This window comes from Neovison vison, chromosome 7, assembly GCF_020171115.1.
Source record: "Neovison vison isolate M4711 chromosome 7, ASM_NN_V1, whole genome shotgun sequence".
Taxonomy (NCBI): domain Eukaryota; kingdom Metazoa; phylum Chordata; class Mammalia; order Carnivora; family Mustelidae; genus Neogale; species Neogale vison.
This window is the reverse complement of record NC_058097.1, coordinates 105,467,426-105,491,644: the sequence shown is the minus strand read 5'-3', so window position 1 is coordinate 105,491,644 and position 24,219 is coordinate 105,467,426. Positions and strand designations below refer to the sequence as shown.

Sequence of the window (24,219 nt, the reverse complement as noted above, 5' to 3'; positions counted from 1 at the left end):
TTTACATAAATACTCAAGTATTCACAAAGGATTGAAGTATCGCCTCTCTTTGAAATAGAGAGTTCTATTTATGTTGAAGTGGTCTTGCCCTTAACCTTAATGCACGTTGATGGGCTTATCTTTTTTGGACGCTGGTTCTCACGGTCTCTCCTCTGCACTTTGGATGGCTAAAAACATTACTGTAATATTTAAATGGGACTAAACTCTTTCATCAAAAGCCTTCGTGTCTTGAACTTCAAATAATTTATTTTCAAATTACTTTTACTGTAATTCTTATTAATTCAAATAGGTTTCTGATTTGATATAAAATGCTATAAATGCAAGGAACAGTTTAATGAATTGAAAGATAGGATTGAGTCTTTTAAAGGAAATGTACAAAATATGCTGTACAAAATAATTGCTTAGATAGAAATCAAATCTTAATGGCTTTGTTAATGATTTGTAGTGAACACTGTGTTTACGTTGACTTGGGGGAACACACACAGCTAGAAAGATTTTTTCCCTCTGGGTTTCGACAGAATCTTAATTTTTTTTTTTTTTTCTTTTCCTGAACCATACTCATTTCTAGTGCTAGCTCTCAAAAGTGTTAGCAGGAATCATGGGGCCTCTCTTGGTGATGGTTTTAATCAGGTCGGGGGCAAGTGTGGTTCTTTCAAGTTGGGCATATACCAAACATTATAAAAGTGGGGACCCCACAGACAGAAGTGGGGCAAAGCCATTTGAAACTTTAAGACACAGAGGGCTCACAGACCAATAGAAAATAGGTTTTCTTTTCTTTTTTAAGATCTTGTTTATTTATTTGATAGAGGGAGAGAGAGAGAGAACAAGCAGGGGGAGCTGCAGAGGGAGAAGGGAGAAGCAGTCTCTTGAGGGGCTCAAACCCAGGACCTGAGATTATGACCTGAGCCGAAGGCAGGTGCTTAACTGACTGAGCCACCCTGGTGCCCCAATAATAAGGTTTTCAAAAACAAGTGTTTTGACTCTTCGCAAAGTCTAAACTTAGATATCTCTTGGAGGGGAAGAACTAATATTCCTGAGCCTTTAATTAGTGCAAAGTTTTAAGAACAAGGGTGGCTCTTTGGAGTTAATGACTACATTGATCATTGGCAGGTTTTGTTCATTTTGGGGGGGTTTTGTTGTTGTTGTTTTGTTTTGTTTTATTTTGTTTTTGCATTCTGTATTCTTGGTTTGACTTTTGCCTGTTTAGACAAGCTGACTGTGCCGATTTCATGCTAGGTTCAGTCTTCCATATAGCCTTAATATGATTTTGCTACTAAAGGAGTAGGTCAAGGGACACTATTTGCTCTTTCTCTGGGCAAACTGTCTTCCCAGTTAAGAGTCATCTGTGTTCCTCGGTGTCAGTAAGAGTTTACATAGTTGCTATAGTATAAACCAAATTCTGTTCTAACTATGACTTGCCCTTTTATTATGGACTTGACTGGAGAGACTCCCCTGGTGTAAATGAAGTGCTTTCTTTATTAGCAGCCAGGCCGCGGGGGCGAGCTCCCTGTGCTGGCAAGTGGCCGCCATGCGCTGGTAATGAAGGCATTCTCCAGGGGCAAAGTGTGCTGAGTGCCGAGCAGAAGACGCCGTAGTAAACAAGGTGCTTTACAGTCAGGACACTCTCTCTCTCATCTTCAAGTGCGTAATTGTGTTCTGGATAAATTATGGAAATTTAAAAAAAAAAAAATCAGAGGTTGCTCGTAGGGAAATAACCCTCTTTAAAAACAAGTAAATTCTCCAAGGCAGAGCCAATAGAACCCTGGCAGCAGAGCCTGAGGTTGGCTCGGTGAAAAGTACAAACTGTATGGGCCAGAGGAAGCGGACAGAACTGGGTTCAAACACGGGCCCCGGCACTTAGCTGAATTACATGAGGCAACTTGTTTGAACTTCTCTGGGTCTCCGGTTCTCCACCTTTAAAGTGGGGGTATTGAAAACTCCAGGAGTTTGAGAGGGAAACGTGTGCAAAGCAGCCAGTGCAGTGCCCGGCCCTGGAGAAACGTTTGCTCCCTTCCCTGCTTCTCATTCTTTTTTTTTTTTTTTTTTTTTTAATTTGACAGGCAGAGAGGCAGGCAGAGAGGGGGGGGAAGCTGGCTCCCCGCTGAGCAGAGAGCCTGATGTGGGGCTCCATCCCAGGACCCCAGAATCATGACCCGAGCCGAAGGCAGAGGCTTTAACCCACTGAGCCACCCAGGTGCTCCGCTGCTTCTCATTCTAGCGTCAGGCTCTGAGATCTGCCCCATCACCCTCTTCAGGTGGCCATGTCGTGGATGAGGGAGATGCCTATCGGTGCTAGTATTGTGTGTAATACCCTTAGAAATAGTTTGTAACCAAATGAGGTTTCAGGAAAGAATTCATGAGTTAAGCCTGTTGAAGACTGAATGAATAGGAACGGACGAGCCCGTGGCACCCCCACTCCAGCCCTAACCCATTCGGCTGAAATGGTCTTTACTGATCATAGAATTTTTTTTTCTTTTCTTAGACAATATGCTTTCTCTGTCTTGTGATAAATGTCCTAGCAGCTTCTAGTTTACTGTGGGAGACTTGCTGGCCTCACCAGCACCAAAGTTGTATTTTTAGCAATTGGGGGACAAATCGGAAAGTTGTAGGGAATACAATTGCTGATATAAATAAAAATCCATTTTGATTCTTTCTCTTAAACCTCACCCATATGCACCAATTAGCAGTCAAAAATGTCTATACTTGTCAGACATTGTTCCGCCCTTAAAATAAATTACCTTGCTGTTAACAGCCTTATTTAATGTCTACAGTATGTTGTACCTACTTGATTTCTCTTGCCCAGAACGTGTGCTGTTTCTGCCTTGACAGTATATCTGCTAATTGAGTTTTAGAAAATCAGGAAGGCTTTTCTTAAATGGATTATTTAAGAAAGGCCCCTACGTGGCCTGTTTGTACCCTTCTGCTACACACCAAGTTGTGTTCTATAACAACCTAATTGTCATGATATCTATTTCAAGGGGGAATTTATCAAGTCACAGTGCACCCTTCTGTTTGGAAGAAATATTTGAGGATGTGAGCAGAAATTATTTTTACAGAAAGGCTTCAGGCAGTTAAGAGTACTGACATACAAATCGTATTTTCATCACTGTCATTCACATCCCGCGCCTCAAATAAATAGGTCATTATTATTCCATCGCAACCGTCCTATGGCGCCTCGAAGTATGGAGCTCTGTTTAATGTAACTGCTGTCCAGCTGACCCGTGTAATTTATTGGTGATTTTTACAGTGACATTCTCGGGCCACCACCATTAGCCAAGGCACTCTGATCTCTTTCAGCAAAATACTTCATTATCACTTGTGATTTTTTTAGCATTAGTATTATAACCATGTTAACATAGCAAGGAACTGTCATTTTCTGAGACATCGGATTTGAGGTTGGCTTTCGCAATTTCAACAAATAATACAGTAGCAAAGATGATGCCACCATGGGTTTGCAGAGCCCGTCCTGCGGCAGAGCACACGAGGGCAAGAACGTGCAGATGGCAAAAATTTTACCTGAAGGACTTCATAATAACACCCCAAAGTGATCCGGTCTTATGTTACCTAATTATAAGTAGTAATTAAGAATGTATACACTTTTTAACAAGCAACACCCCTGTTTTATTACTTTAATTGCATAAAACATAGGATCACAGTCACCTCCTCTTTGTCTCCCGTCTCCTCTGCTAATGTCTGAGAGCCTTAATGTGGGTCTGGATGGTACTCAGAGAGAACACACCAGCATTCTGAGGAAGGGCTGACACTAAAAGGTATAGTTCTACAGAAAGCATCCTATTAGGGCCCAGTGGAATTGTAACCGGCTTTAAGTTCCCGTACCCCCCAAGATGGTGGTCAGGACTTGTAAGGTGCAGTTAATGTTGAAGGGACTGAAGCCTATCCCCGGGCAGTCTTTCTATAGGTTCCTATTATTTTTTTTTTAAGATTTTATATATTTATTTGACAGACAGAGATCACAGATAGGCAGAGAGGCAGGCAGAGAGAGAGGAAGGGAAGCAGGCTTCCTGCTGAGCAGAGAGCCCGATGCAGGGCTCAATCCCAGGACCCTGGGATCATGACCTGCGCCAAAGGCAGAGGCTTTAACCCACTGAGCCACCGAGGCGCCCCTCTATGGGTTCCTTTTAGAAGTGGGAGATTCTTATTTATGTTGGTCACAGACTTCTTTAGATAGAAGAACTCTCTGCCCGCAACCCAGTAGACCCCATTTGGTATTCTAGTCGCCTTACAGCAAGTCCCGTGACTTCAGACCGATGCAACGCTGGAATCACGCAGTTTAATTTTTCTTGAATTTTCTTACTAGATTGGGTTACCCTGAGGAAATAAGGGTATCGTCCTTTCTGTACATACTTTTGCCAGGGCCAGGAAAAAAACACCTTGAAAAGCTTGCTTGATTGGCAGGAATTCCCCTTTCCTTGTTCTTTTCTCCAGTCTGGGAATACACTGCTCCCTCCAGCCGACTTCTGAATTCTGCGTTTGTCACAGAAATCTGCGGAGGGAAAAAGAAGCATTCCTTCGTGGGTTTTGTTTTTGTTTTTGTTTCTTGGGATTGTTTTTTGTTGTTGTTGTTTGATTTTTTTTTTTTTTGGATCACTTTTTCTCTTTGTTGTTATTCCACAACATTGTTCACCCCACTGAGCCTTTGCTGCGGGATCAAACTAGGGAAAGTTTCCTCTTTCGCTCACTACAAGGCCGGTGGGCCTGCATGCTCACACCAAGGTTAATTCCCTGCATCAGAGATCTCAAGGTTGGGATTTCACGTTGGTTGGCTCCTCAAGCACCAAGAATTTCTGTTTGTCTGTGGCTCTAATAATTTTGTCCTTATCCCCTAGTTCCCTCCCTTCTAATCCTCTATCAGAGGCTGGTCTGTTTCTAGGTAGATTTGGCTTGAAGCCATCTCAGACACCCTTGTCACACTTCCTCGCTGTGTCCTGCCAAAAAAGGATCCTTCAGCAGAAATTATGCACGTGTAAATCCTCCATTTCGTCTAATTACATCTCTATGCGCACGCTCTCTCACAATAGTATTTATCTTTGACCTTTGTTTCTAACTGTGACAAAGTTGGGGTTTGGGCTTTTCTTTTGTTTTTGTTTGTTTGTTTGTTTGTTTGTTTTTGGGGGGGGGATGCATGAACCACCCTGATCTATAGTCACCTGGAAAGCTTGGGAAGAGGGACCAGGAGACTCCATTCTTAGATCCACACCACTCGCCACGTGGAGTTGCCTAGTAAATGTTGGGATTTGACAACTAGAAAGAGGATGGTGAGGATGATGGCAGCCACCATTTATTCAGTCTTATAGGAAGCTAGACTCAGTGCTAAATGATCTATATTTATTGCCTTCCTCAGTCCTTCTGACAGCTCTCTGAGAGGGCTTTGAATTACTGTCCCCATTTTGCAGATGAGAAACTGGTTCAGGGACTTTAAATGCTTTACTTGAAATCATACAGCCAAAAAGCAATCATCTTCTTCCCCTTCCTGATCAACCGCCACACCCATTGCCCATGCTACACTTTTTACTACGTACGTGCAGATTCGATACCCATTTCCACCCACCTGGCAGTTTCTGGAAGATCAGGACAGTGCCCTGTATTTCTGTATGCTCTGCTGTGCTGGTGCAGAACAGGACATTCAACAATTACTTCATCTTCTGCTCGTCAGTTGAATTCTCTTCTTCCCCTTCCTGTGCTGTGGATCAAATGGGTCATTTATGAGGGGCTGCGGCTCCTGTCACTAATCACAGAAGCAACAAATGAGAGCAGATGTGGAGATGAGCCTTCTATCAGTGAATCCGAAAGCCTTGACTTGGTGAGGAGTTCTGAAAGAGAAAGTCTAAATGGCTAGATGGGGGGCCATTGACAGAAGGGTCAAGGCTTAGGACCGCCCAGGGCTCTGGGTGAGTCATGAAGCCATGAGTTTCTGAGAGCAGAGTAACAGACTGAACTAGGAGCCTTCCCAGGATTTTACTGGGCTTCCAGACAGTCCTAGTTGGGTAGGTCCTCCCTCTCCCACACAGTAAACAGCTGAACTGCCTATACCTTGAGAATGACGACATCCGCTAACAAGATGAGATTATTTACTGAGCCGCCTCTCTGCTCCTATTAAGTGGCCCCTAGAGTTTCCTGTGAGGCAACCAAATAGCTTAGCTCAAGGGCATGTGAGCTGAGGATGAGTATATGCTTTTCCCCTACTCCATCCCTGAGAGCGGCAGCTTCTTAGAAAAGTCAACTCTCTGACCTTTCCGTACCTTTCCAACGCACTCCTCAATGGGTACAAGATAGCGGAGGCCGGGACGTTGGCATCATGACTTCTGAGAGCATGTTGATCCCAGCCTTGGTTGCATTTTGCCCCTGGGTCTCTCCGGGGTGAACGGACTCCCTTCATAGACGGTGGAGGAAGATGGAGCCACACCATTGTCGCCCTTGGTGCCCATTTTGGAATACATATCTTGTCTCTCGTTCTTACAAGAAAATATGAACCAAATTTTAATTGATGGAAATTCTTTTCTCCCTCTTTTTTTTTAAGGCGATGGACAGAATCTGTTTACAAAAGACGTGACAGTGATCGAGGGAGAAGTCGCAACCATCAGCTGCCAAGTCAATAAGAGTGACGACTCCGTGATTCAGCTTCTGAATCCCAACAGGCAGACCATTTATTTCAGAGACTTCAGGCGTAAGTTTCTATCTCCGTAGCGTTAGGTGGCAACTTTTTCTTCCTACATATTGTCTTGATAAAGAGATTGCCAAGGCCTCCTTTTCTAAATTTAATGTTAGATGCTTAAAGTTTAGTCAATTCTTCAGAGGAAAGAAGAGACATGCAATCATAATCTTTCTACTTAATAGAAACCTTGAATGGTCCCTTTTAAAAGTAAAGCAGTCTTACTTTGCAATAGGAATTGATTGTAGTAATTCAAGGTGAATTGCAATTGAGTCCCAAATACTTTGCTGACACAAACAACTCAAATAGGGTAAGGCAAGGAAAATATAGCATTCTGCAGGGTGGTCTGTTCAGTTTGAAGATGGAAGTTTCTAAGACAATGTGTGCCTATAAAGAGAAAACCAAAATGTCCTATCACTGTAACCTCTGGTAGACAGAGGTTACCATGGGCTGAAATCTTACCAAATGTAATATCCCTGTAGGTAATTATCAGAACTTAATTGTATATCCCAGAAATGGTTCAAATGCATGTCAGAGTCTTTCAAAAAATGGCTCTTTGGGAGCATGGGTGGCTAATCAAAGCAGATGTCGAGGAATGACCCTTTACATCTGCTTGTCCGTGTTCTCCCCAACGCCCCAGAACATTCATGAACTAGGGAAAGAGTTGGTAAAACTAAGGAACATTGCAGAGGATGAAGGAAGGTCAAAGAAGAGGGGGCGGTCATTCTTAGAGTGAATTTTGGTCATTATGAATGAAAGCTAGCCTTTGCCAAAATTGACCTAAGGACTTTAAAAGTGAATATTTGAAATTAATAAAAAGCCCACATACCTGACTTTTGCGGTGACTCTGCTTTCCTACGTTTCCTGTTGTGAAGTTGAATGTAATTAGAAAACTGCAGGCCGGGGTGGGGGGTTGTCTGAGGCTTTGGGAGGCCTGAGGTCATGGACTCTGGGCGGCTCCACCTCCAACCAAACCAAATACAAAGGTGCATCCAAGTTAAATTGGATTGTTTCGCTGTGAAGCTTTTTTTGTTTGTTTTGTTTTGTTTTGTTTTGTTTTTTAAGGACTTCGTTTTGTTTTTAGAAATTACTAATAATGATTTTTTTAATCTTTATAATTTGGAACCAGTTTTTCTTTTTTTGCAAGGCCTCAGATTTTTAGAGACAACTTAAAAGCCTGAACTTCTCAGGGCCTGCAGCCTGCGCTTTCCTTCTGTTTTCATTTTACCGAACGCTGAGAGAAAATCTGAAACAATTTATGAATCAGGGCAGGTAACAGACAGCAAGGGGTGTGCGTGCACGTGCGTGCGTGAGTGTGTGCGTATGCGTGTGTGCGCGCACAGGTGTGCGGCTACACCACAGGCCCCCATGTGTGTCAGTTTCCTTTGGCTGAAGGTTATTTGTCTACATGCGGTTTTGCAGAAGCACAAAATAGTAATTCAGGAAGTATGAAGAAGTACCCAACAGGTGTACAAAGACTCGCTCCATTTTTCTTCTCCGTCGCAGCCTTTTGAATCCCCTCTCTCCTCCCCTGGGTAGGGAAAATGGACTGTCTGTTGTCTTCCCCCTAATCACTACCTCTGTATTTTGTTTCATAGCTTTGAAGGACAGCAGGTTTCAGTTGCTGAATTTTTCTAGCAGTGAACTCAAAGTGTCGCTGACAAACGTCTCAATTTCGGATGAAGGAAGATACTTTTGCCAGCTCTACACTGACCCCCCACAGGAAAGTTACACCACAATCACAGTGCTGGGTAAGGAACGCGTGGGAGGGGTGTCCTGGGAAACGGAGTGGGGGAGCCCTTACCGGACGGCTTCCAGCAGCAAGGAAGAGGCTGATGGTAAATTTTGTTATTCAAACCTGTTGTAGGATGGATCGCTGCCCTGTTGCTGGATTTTAAAAATAGCCTATTTTACCAAACACTTTAAGGAATGGCAATCAGCAGTCTTTATAGATCCCACCTGCTCTTGGGTTCAACCCTCAAGCTTCAGAAGCAAAGATCCAGAGAATTTAGAGCCCTGAGATGAATCACTCACCACATGAAACGTCATTGCTTCTGAACGACCAGGATTTTTTTTTTTTATTATTATTTATTTATTTATTTTTTTGTTCCTTCTGTGCAGGAGAAAAGGAGGTGGGCTACCACATCTGTATTGTACCCTGTGGCAGAGCTCACTTATAAAGTCCCCTTAATGAATTTTCCTTCTGCGTTACATCATTTAATATTGTTGATCTCATCTCTGGCTTTACTCACCGCCTTGTGTATTGCTTCTACTCTAGACGATGCTGTAAAAATCATACCCCATGAACACACACTTTGCCACAAATTACAACCATTGGACATAAAAGAATTGAGAGCTTCTAGGGAGAGGAGGCTGATAATAAGCCAGGCCTGTCGACAGGCTGCCGAGGACACTTCGAGGGAGTTGAATGTCTTCAGTGACGATCACCAGGTTGTGATTTTCAGGAAAAATCCAATAGCTAACTTTCCATATTTAGATTTTGATGGAGTCAGCAGATATCCCTGTGTTGAAGGTGGTCTGAATTAGTCACCTCTTAGACAAATGTGTATACCAGTACATAACAGCAGCTGATGTGGGTTTTTGAAACCGAGTTTTCAAGGACGTACACTAAGGCATGAGGCAAGATCTCTGATTTACACCCTCAGAAAGACGATGCATCAAAGTCTATTTGCGGCGGCAGAGTGCAGCTTTTCGGTGTAATGATATGAAGATTAAGGAGGAAAGATAAATATGAAGGACGTTTCTGATTGGTGTGTGTGAACATACATGTATTTATGGATGTCCATATGGGGCTGCTGCCTCATTACTCTGTTTAAACACAGCTGTAAAAGGGGAAATAATTCTTCATTCATTAAACTGAAACATGTCCCTAGTGCTTACATACATGTTCTTGATAAGAGGAATACTGATTTTGGGAAGTCCTGTTGCAATTTCTAACAGAGTCTGTGTTGAACGATAGATGACTTTCAGATGTACGTGTCTGCTTTAATTTTAGCGTAATCCCTCTTAAACCTGAAGAAATAATAAGTGTGAAAGGTTCTGCTGGGATGACTTCTTTCGGTGTTTTGCAGGTGTGCCTTGAGGTTTTCTGTCCATGTAGTTGTTCAGAAGTATTTGAAAATAGTGTGCAGCGTGTGACTCCAATAGCCAGCCATCCGCCCACGGACCCATCATTGATTATGGCCTTTGCACAAGAGTTACAGCAGTGGAATGGGATAGTGTAGTTTTTAGGGTGTTTTCTACATCTAAAGATAGTCCTCCTGACTATCTTTCACAGGAAGAAATGATAAGAAGAGAGATGAGCCATCCCGCCTGGGTTACAGAGCACATGGTACAAATCTAGAACCATAGGCTTTGAAACAGACCCTACCGTTCTGCCTCACAACCTTTGTGTCTTTTAGCCTGGGTTGTTTTCAGTAAAATCCCAAGTGCTGCCGTTTTCGAGACTTTTTCCTGAAGGTGCACATCTTTTGTCTTCGGGAGTACGTCTGGCCATGGGCAAGCAGTGACTGCTTGTCGGTTTCCGGAATCGGGTACATTTGTTCGCGAACCCACTGGATTAGGTTAGTTTGGATGACTATACCCAGTGCTTGGGAGTCAGCCTGACAGCGCTAGACTTTCGAGAGGCATTTATGGCTGTAATCCTACTGGAGGCCTGATTATACTAGAAGTAATAGGTTCCTGCTTGTATTGTATAGAAGCATTAACTTAAACATACTTGAGAGTAATACCAGGAGATGCTTTTTCTGCAGATATTATGTATTCATTTAATATTCTTTCCATTGAATTGACTCTAGGAGCCTTTGACGGAGTGAAATTGTTGTCATCAGTGTTTGAGTCTTTCATATTCCAAAATCTGACAATTTCCACTCATACTCCTATATTCAAACCTTCTTCCTAAGGTTTAGAATTTTCAGATATTCTAATGAATGAAGAGTGATCTATTAGCATCTTCGTTTCTATCTATGGTTCTCTGAAAAGGACTCCGTATATACTTACACAGCTGTCAAACTTCTTGATAGGTTGGAGATGCTCACTTTAGTGCATGTGTCTATTAGCTGTTTGAAGCATTCAGCAAAAATTTCAGCATAATTGTAAGACATGGAGATGGTTATTTGTTAGTTGCTGTTACGTGAATTATCTGATCCATGTAAAAACTGAAAACTCGCCAATGGTATTTTGCACACATTTGGGTGCCTTTTAGGATACTACATTCACTCCTTCCACTTGTGTGACTTTGTTCTTTTCTCTAGATCATAGTGTAGAACTCCGTTTATACCCGTATTCGTGGAAACAGTGTAATGAGAAAGAGAAGACACCCCTTTAAGATAAATATAGTTACTGATAATAGCAGCAATATTATTACAGTCTTGTCCTTCTAAGATTAGTGTTCACTCTTAAGATTCCAGGAACAGGAGAACCTAATTATTTCAAAGGGTTTTGGAGTGAGATTTCACATACTGATCAGCTTTAAGACTCCTCTTTTGTTGTAATTAACGTGTGACTCATCTTGATATTGCTGATTTTTTTTAATGTTGTAGGCGTAATGTTTATAATGAGCACTCTTATAGATTTGAGGTTAGCTAAGAAGAACCTTGACATTTCTTTGCTATTTTCTAGTATTTCCCCCTGTGATTTTCATTCAGGTTTTCATCTGTATGCACCTCCTTACATACATCTTTGGTTATTTTCCTTAATGGCCGCAGGCAGTTTTTACTAAATGTGTCTGTTTAGTAGAGCACGTTTAAGTGTATTCTCTGGTTAGTAGCGGTTTTAATTCATTTTTCCCACAAATGGATTTTTACACTTTACTAATCACTTTTATATTACAGTAGGCATTGTGGAGTTGAAGGGAGAATGGGGTACAATTAATAGACCAAAATAAATTTGGAGTTTTTCTTGTCTGATCCCATTTATTTTTTTTTTTTAAGAAAGTCTTAAATCACCTCGTTTATATTTTCCAAAGCTTCTTTGTGCTTTTAAAAAAAAAAAAAATCAGAGAAGTCACCTTTATAGCTAATATCAACAAACCACTGTGACTCCCATGATTCAATTTGAATTGTTCCCACTACCCTTAACTGTTTTCTTCTTCTCATCTTAGTGAAGTCAGAAATCCTGGCCACAATCTTGAAAATACTGTGGACTTGGAATAAAGTCACTCAGCTCTTTCTTAGGATGCTTTTCTCAACGACAACTTCTTTATTTTTCTGCACTGGTCCCGTTTTCCAAGACGTGGCAAGTTGTCCCCATGTTCACTTTAGCAAAGTGAAGTTAGATGATGTCAGTCAGCTCTTTGGGAAGATGAGCCGAGGACCTAGTATGGGTATAGGTGTCCCCCTGAAGGGTCAGGGGACTTGATGGCATGTCTATTGTAGAAGAGGAAGAAGCAGCATGGGCGATGCCAACCAATAGGTAATCCAAAACAGAGAGGGTCTCTTTGCTGCTGGTCAGGCTCTGAGCCTCCAAACAACATCTAAGAGGCACTAGTAGGCGTTCCTCTTGGCTTAATTGTACGTACACTTTTCCATCTCCTTCCTTTGAACTGGCATCGTGATTGCTAATGCAGAAAGAACGTGCTGTCCCCTCCACGACCGCCTCCGTCTTATAGACAGAAAGACCACCGAAGAGGAGCAGCTAGTGGTGTTTAGGGGAGCCTGTGATGAGGAGGACTAAGCGGTCTTCAGTCCTAGCTCGGGAAAGGAGAGAATGAAGGAAAGAGCCCCAGGAACACACAGGAAATGAATGCCTGGCAAAGCCCGTGTTGGGAGGCTGGGTGCCATTGAGACTTGACGGTGGAGTGTTCAGGAACCTTTAATGACTCCGGGATCTCTTCCTGCCGAGATTCCCAGGTTACCACAGAGCTACCAGCAAGGTTTTTCTCCAAAGTTACACAAGCAGACTGGAATCCGCCGGACTCCATTGCCCTCTTTGTCCTATCCAAAGAGGATCACTTTCTCTGAGTGAAACCTACTCAGTTTGAATTTCCTTAAATTGCATATTACTTCTCAGTTGCTGTACTCAATCCCATTTCTCATTGGGCGTCATGGCATATGCCAACATCAAGAATGATTTCCATCACTCTCCTTTTATTTCTGTCTGTACCTTGATAGAAATACTGTTGTCTGACTTTGATTCCTCCATGTGGGGGGCTGTGGGGGGTGGCGTTCCTATGTCTTTTGCTCTTTGGTGATTTCATCCTCTTGCCTCTTACTTCTTCCTCCTAGCTCACCAGGATCTTATTTTCTTCAGGCTTGGGCAATCTTTTCCTCCGACATTCGCTCTAACAATAGCATTTTGTTTCTATATTCCTACAATACCGCACTCGGAATTTGGTAGTATTTGTTGGTCCAAAACATCCAGTCTCTGTGTGGATTCCCTATCAACTCTCTAAGCGTGCGTGATGAAAATCTATAACCATCCCGATTGTCATCTGGAAAGAATATCTACGTTCAGGAAATAGCTAACTAAAGTTGCCCCAATTACTTTTGTCACTGCCTTTCTGCGTCTCTTAAAACACTGGCAGATGTGCAGCTCCAAATTGGATGTTAGACTATCTGTCTTTATGCTTATGTATTTTTTTTAAATGTAAGCGAGGGTAGTTCTTTGCCATGTTTAACTACTCATTTGGGCCATATCACTTTGGCAAGACATCCACTTGAGCAAATGTGTTCTTTTCCTTTTCCGTGGGGAACAAAGAAGGGGCCTGCTTTTGCTCTAATAGTCACCCCTCCACACACACACACACACACACACACACACACATACACACACACACCCCACACACTGTCTTGCTGGGAAACATAAGTAACATGCCATTTTTCCTTTTTCTTTTCCTTCGTTCTCTGTAGGAGTTTTCAAGTGCTTCAAGTCAATGTAAAAGTCTCCCTGTGCACAGAATTTTACATTGGACTCGAACAGTTGGAAATCCCAAATACGTGGTTTAATCCCATAATTTATTGAAGCGGTATCAGAGATATATTATTCAACTTGATCATCAGGATGGCATGTTTATACATATTTAATTTCTTGTTTCTCTTCTGAGTTGAGAAACTTATTAATCATAACTCTCAGAACTGTCTTTGCTTATTCATGGTGGTCAGAGCACATAGTCTGAGATTCACTCTGCCAAATTCCGTATTCCTACTGATTTTTATTTCAAGAAGCTCCGTCTTGTGGTAAGGTTGCACCTGATGTGAAGCCTCACTGTCAGCTCGGTTTCATAAAAGATAACGTGCTTTCTCACCATCCCCATCACCCTACCTTCTCTGCATTTGATATTCCGCACTTTAGCCCCCGAATATTTTATTCCATCTTATTCCATATGCTTAATATGCTTAAAAAAGAGTGGTTTTATTTCTGACATATAAAATGGACTTGCAGGCACTTAATAGTCTCTTTCACCTTTGCTTTCTAAAATGTGGAGCATTAGATTTCAGGACATGGGAAAATTAATGCAAATTAACTGGCACATCCTACCTTACCACATCTTCCCATCCAGTGGATTTTATTACAACGCCGTCCGGTGGAGGTCATGATTGTATCCCAGTTCTTTATGGATAATTTCAATGGAACAGAACTCATTCTAAAGCACGAGTTTTCCATTTGTGCTTATGGTGAGCGATTCTTTTAAGAGACTCTTAAGTTTTTGATCTTTGGTGATTCTCTTCAAGATCTTTCATATGAAGATTGAAATCCAAGGGTTGAGTTCAAGGACAGAGAGTCCTTCCAGATCCTTCCCAATGAGGATGATAAATTCACTAGCGTGTACTTGTCTTACTTTTCGATCTATGTTCTGGTCAGTTTTCTAATAACTGATGATAACTAATACCACTGTTCTTATAACTTGGTCACTGATGACTCAGGAGTGGGAGGCTGGGCATTTTATAAGATAATTTTAGGAGAGAAATTCTCAATTAACCACTTTGACATAATTCACACTCTTAATGATGTCTTTGTACTTCTTTTTTCCCCTCTGGTGGCAGTTCGTTTTAAAATCCCATCAGGAATGTCCACTGGTTGTCTCCTCTTTTTGGTAGCAGTGGTGCGAATTTCTAATGAAAAGAGGGCTATGTGCAGAAATGGATTCTGTGTTTCATTTGTAGTCCCTCCACGCAACCTGATGATCGATATCCAGAAAGACACAGCGGTGGAAGGCGAGGAGATTGAAGTCAACTGCACCGCCATGGCCAGCAAACCAGCCACAACCATCAGGTGGTTCAAAGGGAACAAGGAGCTAAAAGGTGAGGGGCAGGCTGCCCTTTCCAGAAGTATTGGGCGGGCCCCTGACTCCAGCAGGGCCACACCTTGGGGGAGATGAAAGATGAATGCCAAACATGTCCCTAAAACAAAAATATCCACATAAACAGGGCCCCTAATCAATTACTAAATGCGTCTGAAGCCACAGCCTAAAGGCGTCCTATTGACTCTAATGCATATCCTCCCCCTGTGGTTTGAGGGTTTGTGGGGAAAAGTGCTGCTAGATTTTGACTCCGGCGCTCAGAAAGAACTAGAACTCTTTAAACAAGGAAGAGTCACTGTTGGGGTGTTCCCCTGAACTCCAGGTGTCCGTGTTGTCCCTCAGTTCTCATTCACCCTCTGACCTACGGTAGGTCAGCTCCCCAAATTCTCATGTTAGACATTTAAAAAACACGGTGAATTCTGCCTCCTTCTAACACGGATCCCTGCGCCATCAGCTCACTGACTCTGCTTTCCTGTAGGGGCAGGTATGTTAAGTGTGAGAAGGATTGTACCCTCGCTGTGGATCTGCAGACACCCCCCTTCTCATGGAATCTGTAGCTCATGTGCACGTTTCAACAGCCTGCTCTTTTGCAAAGTTCGCCATTTGTGATTATGGCTCAGGCCGCTCCTTTAATGCTGTTCCCCACCCTGTCTCCCTGGGCCGAGGCCGCCCCTCATTGGATTCCTGGACCTTCCAATATCTGCCCCCTTTGGCAGCACCTCGGCGGCAGCCTGGACCCAGGCTGAGCCTTCTGTGTCGGCCGTCCTGAGGAGGAGGGCAGGTCAGCCCTCCTACCCCTTCCTTTCCAAGGCTGCTTTGGAAGTAGTACCCACGGTTCAGACAGCTCTGGTCATCTGACAGAAGTGCCAGCTGTGTTTAGCAATTTCTGCTAAAATGGGGATATTACTATTACAGAGTGTATGCGATTCTTGGGCAGATGAAATGAGTGAATGTTTGTAAAGCGTGCAGCTGTATCTGGGCCAAGGTAAGTGCTCGGTGTGTACTTCTTGAATAAATCAAGAGTGCCAGGAAGAAAAGAATAAGGCCTTTTAGAAAGGGGATATAAAAATCTATATCTAGAAACAGATAAATCTATATATAACAGCTTCAGTTTCAAAAAGCTTGCTCTGTTTAATCTCCTATTTCCTAGGTATGGTTTTGGAAGGAAGGAGTTTCTCATTTCCCCTCTGCTTTTCTAAGTGAATTGAGCCATTAAATGCGTACCGATAAGTACAAAACATTAAAAGAAAGTTAATGGTGCGCCATGTCCCAGGGAGCGCTGAGTTCAGGAAAGGGGCCGCCTTGGCCTATTCATCCCTTCCGGAAGCCTCCTCCCTTCTTTTCTGGGTGTTCTTGGACGTGTCTCCCATCTGGCCCGAAGCCTCTATCTTACTTTGCTCTACCCACTGCCAGTGCGGTTTTGTTGTTGTTGCCGCTGTTGTTTTGTGGTCTTCCAAAAGTCTCAGAGTTTAAACATTTCAATTACAATTTCAATTATGTAAATCCAGTTAGTTACTTTCCCTGGTAATTGTTGCTGAGGGAGGTGGGCATCGGGGCTTGTTTATATCTCTGTTCCTGATTGAATTACTTCAGGGATTTGGATGATGTCCTGGAATTTTTAAACCACGTGACAGCCTACTAGATGTTTCAAGTTCAGATGGCGGTTAGGGGTGCAAAGCACTTCTCTTTTTCCTCCTCCAAAATGCCATAAGCAGTCAGATGGCAACGTGGTTCAACTTTCAGCTGCCTTTTAGTGGGAGGTTTCAAGATAGAAGACAACATATGTAATATATTTAAATAAAAATAGTATCTATTATGTGGGGTAGGAATACATCTTACATACTCTCCTGCAAGGTTGAGAAGTAGAAAATTCTCATTTTATCTGCTGTCTACCCACAGCATACCCTTATCCCGAGTGACTTCCATCGTCTCGGGTACAATAGCAATGTTGGGGCGGGGAGAGGAGCCTGTAGAAACAGCGCGGTAGGAACTCACTCAGCTCTGATGTCTCGGCGTATTCCGTGTCCCCCAGGCAAATCGGAGGTGGAGGAGTGGTCAGACATGTACACAGTGACCAGTCAGCTGATGCTGAAGGTGCACAAGGAGGACGACGGGGTCCCCGTGATCTGTCAGGTCGAGCATCCAGCTGTTACCGGAAACTTGCAGACCCAGCGGTACCTTGAAGTACAGTGTGAGTACCTGTCCTCGTCCGTTCAGGCTGCCCTAACAAAGCAGCACCAAGCAGCTTATGGGCAACAGTCCTTTATGACTCCATTCTGGAGGCGAGAACGTCCGAGAACAAGGCGCACCAGCACGGCTGTGTTCTAGAGAAAACCCTCCCTCTTCCTGGTTCAGAGCCACTGCCTTGTCCCTGCATCCTCTCCTGGCGGAAGGGGCTAGAGATCCCTAGAGCAGCTTTCAGGAGGGCACTAATCCCATTTGTGAGGGCTCCGCCCCCACGACCTGAGCACCTCCCAAAGGCCCCGCCTCTTCATATCACCCCAGTGGGATTCCAGCACAGGAATTTGGGGAGCGAACGACACAGGCCTTTGTTCCAATCATAGCAGTACCTGAATATTTTATCCTGAGGGCACAGAGTAGCAGTTGGTGAAAAACACTTGAGAAGCCATTTATTGAATACATATGATAGAGTTTCTATCTTGTTGTCTCAGTAGTAAAATAATCAAAGGATTATTTTATTGAAACACTGCCATACTATAGAGTGCCAGTGAGGATTTTCAAAATACTACATTTAACCCAAATGTAAAATTTTAAAATGATTCCAATCTGTTCTATCACATGACTCAATTAATTGCACTTTGTGAGTGTTGACGATAATCATTTCTTTGTCAACTTCACAATCGAGGGTGGTCCCTCCCACTTTTTTAGCCCCAGCAGAAGTGCTGATTTTTTTTTTTTTTTTTAATATATAGAGGGGCTTTTCTTCTCATTCTCCATCAGCATTTTGCTTTAAATTGCATGTTCTCTTCCATTTTTAACTTAAAGTATAGCAATGAGTTTCAAAGTGGAACTCTTTGGGATCGGTGCCACAATTTCAATGGCTTCATCAATAACAGCTAGATCGTGGGGAGTGAGCTTGTCTCCTCGCTGTGCCCAATGAACTGAAGACACCTTCCTTGTTTTCTCTGAGGACTCTTGTGCTTGCCAAAATGTTTTCTGCACAAAACCATCCTTGCAGCAAAGTTGTGGCCAAGTAGCCAACACCTCACTTTTTTATCAGAGATCTGTAACTGAGCGTCTGAAAGATGGCAAGTGACATTTGAGTGTGCAGAGTGGGACTTGTGTTTGAGTGTGCAGAGTGGGCCTGGTGTAAGAGTTTGGTTGGACAGGCAACCCCCCGGGGCTCTCATAAAGGCAAAGCGTTACCATCTCTCCGTTCCTTTCCTAGCACGTCCGTAACTAATTATCACCAGCTTCGTGGCTTCACACAACCAGTTTATTCTCTCATAGTTCTAGAGGACTGAACACCAACGTTGAAGTGTTAGGAGGGCCACGCTCGTTCAAAAGGGCTCTGGGAGAAGACCTTGCCTTGCCTTTTCTGGCTCCTGGGGGCCCCAGATAGTCCTTGGCGTGAGGCAGGTTTTTCTCACCTCTTGCTTTGTCTCAACTTGGCCTTCTCTTCTCTGCATGTGTCCTATAAGGACATTTGCTGTTGAAGTCAGTGCCCACCCAGCTAATCCAGAATGGTCTTATCTCAAGATCCTGAACTTGATACACCCACAAAGACATCTCTTTCCAAATAAGGCCATATTCGCAGGTTCCAGGGCTAGAAGTGAGCATGTGTCTTGAGGGCCACCATTGCCTGAGCAAAACAGGGGCCAGGGAAAGATGTAAAATGTGGCTTGTAATCGTTTCTCCACCTTGTGGCTAAAGTTAAATGTGAAAAGTTGCTTCCAAGACGCCAATCCTGGTCTCACCTTTTCTTACTCAGTGAGTTTGGCTCAATTTAACATTACATAATGCAGGTTTTTCTTGTTAATTCATTTCATCTCCATCATTATGTAGCTTCATTATAGGCATCATGCTTATAATTTTCATATCACCAAAACTATTGTGGTGTAATGTCCCTATAATGGGAAAACAGAAATGATCAGATATTATCTAAATTGGCTGATAGTAGATTTCTTGTGACTTTGTTAATATGTAATTCATTTAAGCAAACTTAATATCCATTAACTTTCCTTGTAGGGGCCCATTAGCTTTAATAATACATTAACTCCTTTGTGAAACCTGAGTAGACATTCACCCAGTCCCCACCCCTAAACTCTTCCAGTGTCCCAAGTTATCTTCCAAATAGAATATAGCCCCACCCACCTATGAAATTATATTTGCTCCCAAACGCAAAATATTTTAAGCACTGTACCTCCTACCTCTTGGAAGACTTGATAATGATCTTTATAAGCCTCGTCTTCCATCTTCTGTAGGTTCAAGAGAGATTTATCCTTCTAAGTACAAGGAGTAAAACTGCATACCTGAATTCCTTTGACCTCAGTCTCCTACTAGCCCTCACCTACAGGGAAGTGATCAGTGCCTTCCAAAAACAAAGACACAACTATTGATCATGTTGAACTCTAACATGGCACCATTGGAGGGTTCTTGTCTTACAAGAGTCGAAGAATGAATCTTGCGGGTCATAGGGGGAAGGAAGTGAAAGTTTCTTAAGGGAAGGCGAGAACAGAAAGAAGAGCTCTCTAGAGTGAGGGGTACCAGATGGGTTGCCGCTGGGGGCTTTTTATGGTCATCGTTTATAGAAAACTGACTGGGGAACTTGGTAAATACCTCATCTATAAATTTAGGACAAACAAGGTAGATTTGTAAATATTATGGAAATGTCTCATCTGTATTTAGAACAAACAAGGTAGATTTGTTATAGTCCCTTCTTTCTGGCTAATATCTTGTTTATAGTATTTCTCCACATGTGGAATTTTCTGTGAGCCTGGTTACAGAGCCCCCTTACCTGTCTCTTCCTACCTAGCTGCGCTGCTCCCTTACTCAGCACATTTTTATGGAAGACTATTGTTTCTTGTTTTTGTTGTGTGTGTGTGTGTGTGTGTGTGTGTGTGTGTGTTTATCTGATGTGAGCCACACAGGCATTTTCTTCTTGATATTTAATTTTTTGGAATGTATATAAAGAGAAAGTCTTTCTACATAAAAGAAGGTTAAGAGTTACCAACCATTTTATTAATCTGCGTGGGAATTGAGAGTCTTCTTTGGCATCTTAAATAAGACTCAGTGTTCAAGAAAGTTTAACTTGATAGGGTGCCTGGGTGGCTCAGCCAGTGAAAGCGTCTGCCTTCGGCTCAGGCCGTGATCCCAGGGATCGAGCCCCACATTGGGCTCCTTGTTCAGGAGAGAGTCTGCTTCTCCCTCAGCTCTTCGTCCTACTCGTTCTTTCAGTCGCTCTCTCTCTCTCTCAAATAAATAAATAAAATCTTTATTTAAAAAAAAGAAAGAAAGAAAGTCCCCTGATCATTCACTGCCCTCCTTTCCCGGAGTGCTATTGACAGCTCGGGAGACACAGACACAGCTCCTCCAGACACAGAACCCTCTGCCTCATGGCCTACCAGCTTTACTCTCCTGAACACCAGCCGCTACGCAACAACCAAAGGGCCTCCTGCCTCCGATGCCTAAGGCACTCGGTCTTTGAGCACTAAGGCTTTGTTGGTCATTGGCCTCTGCCAGTGGGCTGGCTCCATCCCTCTCACAGCCGCCCCGGCACTCGGCAGTCAGGCAGCACCGCGACTTGGTGGCAATGGGAAGAGATACTTAAATACATGACATTGAACAGCCAGTCCGCGTGGATGTGGGACCATTTTAGATACTCCGTGAGGAGTATTCGACCCTCATTTTGTATTTGGCCCAAACCCTTAGCATCCCTTTGTATGTGGCCCAACCCTTAACTTCTTAAACACCCCTTTAGGAGTCCATAGATCTGGAGAAGAGGAACAAAATCACAGATCCACCACATTTTGCTTCCAGTTTAAGGAGTCTGCTTATCCTACAGAGTTAATCCTAACTTCATTTATCTGAGGACCAGTTTTCCCATATCCACAGGTGGTCTATACTCAACTCATTTAGAATTTATCTTTAAGTCACTTTATTGCTTTTGCCTAATAAAGGCCTGTGAAAAAATACCAAATTAGGAATTTTATTTTGCTAGGTGTGTTATGTTTAATAAACATCAAAATAAATACATAACTATTATTTTTAATATCCTTTTCTTTGGTACCTAAAAAGATTTTTTTTTTAAAGATTTTTTTTATTTATTTGACAGACAGAGATCACAAGTAGGAAGAGAGGCCGGCAGAGAGAAAGAGAGAGAGGGGAAGCAGGCTCCCTGCTGAGCAGAGAGCCCGATGCGGGGCTCGATCCCAGGACCTTGAGATCATGACCTGAGCTGAAGGCAGAGGCTTTAACCCACTGAGCCACCCAGGCACCCCTAAAAAGATTTTTTTGTAGTATTATTTATAAGTGTTAGATTATCACCGGGAAATGCTGACCTCATCCATGGACCTCAGATTAAGAACAGCTCTTTTCTGGGTAAATGAGACTACCCTGGGGGACCTCTAACCTGTTGGAATTGGTATTCATTCTACTCACTTGGTTCAGGCCTGGCCCATTTTGCTGCATGAAGCCTTCCGGAAACCTTTTTCTACCTCATCTAAAACCAGTGGTTATTAACCAGGATATGAACAGTTACGTGACAGATAACGGATTTGAGTTCTGTATAAACTGCATCCTTTTAAGGAGATATTTTTTTAAGAAGAAATAGCAAAGACCTGCACTGTGTATACCATTCAACAGCTTACTTTAAGTCCGACAGGGAAAGGAAAAAGAGTAAAACAGAGCTACTATGTTGCACAGAGGACAAGGCTTGAGCTACAACTTGGAATTGCTTTTGTCTTGTGGATTTAAGTCCTAATTAATTGAACACAGAATTTTGCAGTGTTTGTTTGTTAGGACCCTTATTTGTGGTACCAGGAGAAATTGTTGTGCCCAATTATGTGAAAAATCAGCCAGATGTGTATGCTGTCATACTTTTAATAATCTTTAAGTTCGTGGTGAGTACAGATATTAATTGTGTAGTATGCATTGAAGTGATTAACATCAATGTAATTTATCATCTGGAGATTTCTGAACATAAATAAATGAGTTGTTTTGTTCAGCAAGGTGTTGACCCCTTCAGAATTAGTGAATTAAAGCCCCCCCTTTTTTTATTATAAATATGAAAGGCACCACAATCAGCCAAGTGTTCAGTTATTTGATTTTCTGGGGCATTAGCCACTCTTGTTTGTGACATTTCCCTGTTGGGTGCTTGTTTGCAAGCTCATTAATAAGGTTTTCTCATAGGAACGTTGCTGGGAATGAAGAACATACAGTAGGGCTCTCAGTTTTCTGGTTTTCATTGTAAGGCTCAGCAAGGCTGCCGAGGCAGCCGCACACGGCTCAGTGTTTAAAACAGAAAATAATTATGCACGGAAGCTGGAGTTCAAAGCTCTCCTGCCTTAGATGTTAGGCGGAGAACAGTTTTGCCTTTTAACGTTCTGAGCTAGATGACCCTAAATTCTTTCTGTGCGGTTCTTTTTTCCCCTCCCGCATTTCTGTGTACGTGGCGTTGCTCAAATTTACAACATGGTTGATTATAGCGGAGCGTGGTACAATTGTCGCGTGGTTAGTGGAGCTGTACATCTGAAGGAACGTACTCTTGTCAAATAAAAGCCTGTTTAAAGGAGAACAGTTCACTGTCTGCGCGTTAAAAGAAAACTGTTTAAATAGCATCAAGGTGGCAACACAGAGCGATGTAAGCTGGGGATTCAAAGGAGAGCTGTGACCCTCAGTATGAAATTCAGATCGCCGTGCAAAGTGGGAAAAGCCTCACTCTGGACTTGCCATTGGTTGCTGTGTGTCTTCCGCTTTCCTCCCGTTACAGCCTTGCTTCTTTGGTACGGTTTGCAAAAATCTTCATTTTATGAGAGTTTTTTTCTATGTGTGCCTATTTGTTTAAAAAAGAGAGAGAGGGAGAGAACGAGAAATTGAGATGGGTTTTGAAAGCAAGAGTGAAAACAAAAACTCTAGAAATGGGTGTTTGAATACCTTCCCTTCTCTGATTATCACCTGACGGTTAATCGTGTACGTAGGCATCATTTTCAAAATGAGTTTTATTGACCCCCTCTAGGCAGATATTTTGTAAATCCATTTTCCTGTTCATCCGGGGTTCGGAGAAGGCTGGATTTCTCCTTTCATTCCCTCGATTGGGGGAAAATTGAACGTTGAGGAGATGATCCAAACCTGTTCTCTCTCTGTGCCAAAATAAATGTTTCTCTGGTATCGACAGTGCCCCTGCAGTGAAGGAGGGAGAAAAACCTGGAAATGGGAAAAGCTTTCCTGCTTGGAGTGGAGGATAAGACATCGTTTCCCAGCGCGGCTCCTGTATCCATTCTCTCCCCATCAGTTCTGTTCCCAGATCGTATTCTTCAAAGCATAGTAGCTGGTGTTCCCCGATTTGGCCTGTTTCTCTCTGATCTCGTCTCGTCTTTGAACAGAATATGCTCTTCCTCCCACTCTCCCTTCCTTTTATTTTTTTAAGCAATGAATTGAGTTTCAGTGGAAGTCATTTCAGTATTTGGTATTCCTCATGGAGAACCCCGGATTCAAACGAATGTTTGAGCTGTCATTTGTTGCGTGACCACAGGGCAGGGGCGGGGCCACGGTCCTGATACTAACTGTGGAGCTCGTTCATGGAGCTTTCTGCTGCCCCATAGGGGGCAGGCGGTTGAGGGACCAATACGCAAAACACAGAGTCAGTGTCAGAGCAAGTCTGTCGCGAGCAAGATTTGAGTGACATGACAAGGTCAAGGAAGAGAAAGCCACCACCTCTACCTTACGAAGTCACACTCGGGAGATGGAGGTCTCTTATGAAGGATGCTCTGTCCACATCTCGCTATCCCATCTATTGTCTTTGGGGAAGATGTGTCTCTGTGGCTGTGGACATTGAGCATTTCCACTGCAAAGCGAGTCCTCTAATGGTTTTTAACTCAAGGTCACATTTCAATTCTGTGGAAGGTTAAATGGTTGTGAAGTTAAAATCTGAAATCAAAAATGAGTGGTCAGACAACATCCTTTATGATTTCCCCAAAGATCCCACCTTAGAGATACACCAGAAATGCTAAATAAACGTGTAGTGAAAGGGAAGCATGTAAATCAGAACACGTGGGCTGAACCTCAAATTTGGGGAGCTGGTCTGACCTTCCAGAAGAATAATACGATT

General features: G+C 42.9%; 1 protein-coding gene and 1 long non-coding RNA gene across 8 annotated transcripts in view; one reads left to right on the top strand and one right to left on the bottom strand.

Moving 5' to 3' along the window:
* CADM1 (cell adhesion molecule 1) overlaps positions 1-24,219 on the top strand; it is a 325,324-nt gene that overhangs the window by 252,945 nt on the left and 48,160 nt on the right. For all 6 annotated transcript variants that reach the window (XM_044257892.1, XM_044257889.1, XM_044257887.1 and 3 more), the window contains exons 2-5: positions 6,539-6,685; positions 8,269-8,421; positions 14,794-14,931; positions 16,963-17,121. In XM_044257892.1, the coding sequence (XP_044113827.1) occupies positions 6,539-6,685; positions 8,269-8,421; positions 14,794-14,931; positions 16,963-17,121 (597 nt within the window). The remainder of the gene's footprint in view (positions 1-6,538; positions 6,686-8,268; positions 8,422-14,793; positions 14,932-16,962; positions 17,122-24,219) is intronic.
* Positions 885-6,049, bottom strand: LOC122912306. 2 transcript variants are annotated; one of them, XR_006385600.1, is made up of 3 exons: positions 5,570-6,049; positions 4,245-4,504; positions 885-1,656 (listed from the first exon to the last, which is right to left on the bottom strand). It is a non-coding gene; the product is annotated as an uncharacterized LOC122912306 (long non-coding RNA). The 2 variants fall into 2 exon arrangements; XR_006385601.1 differs by having other exon boundaries at positions 4,366-4,504.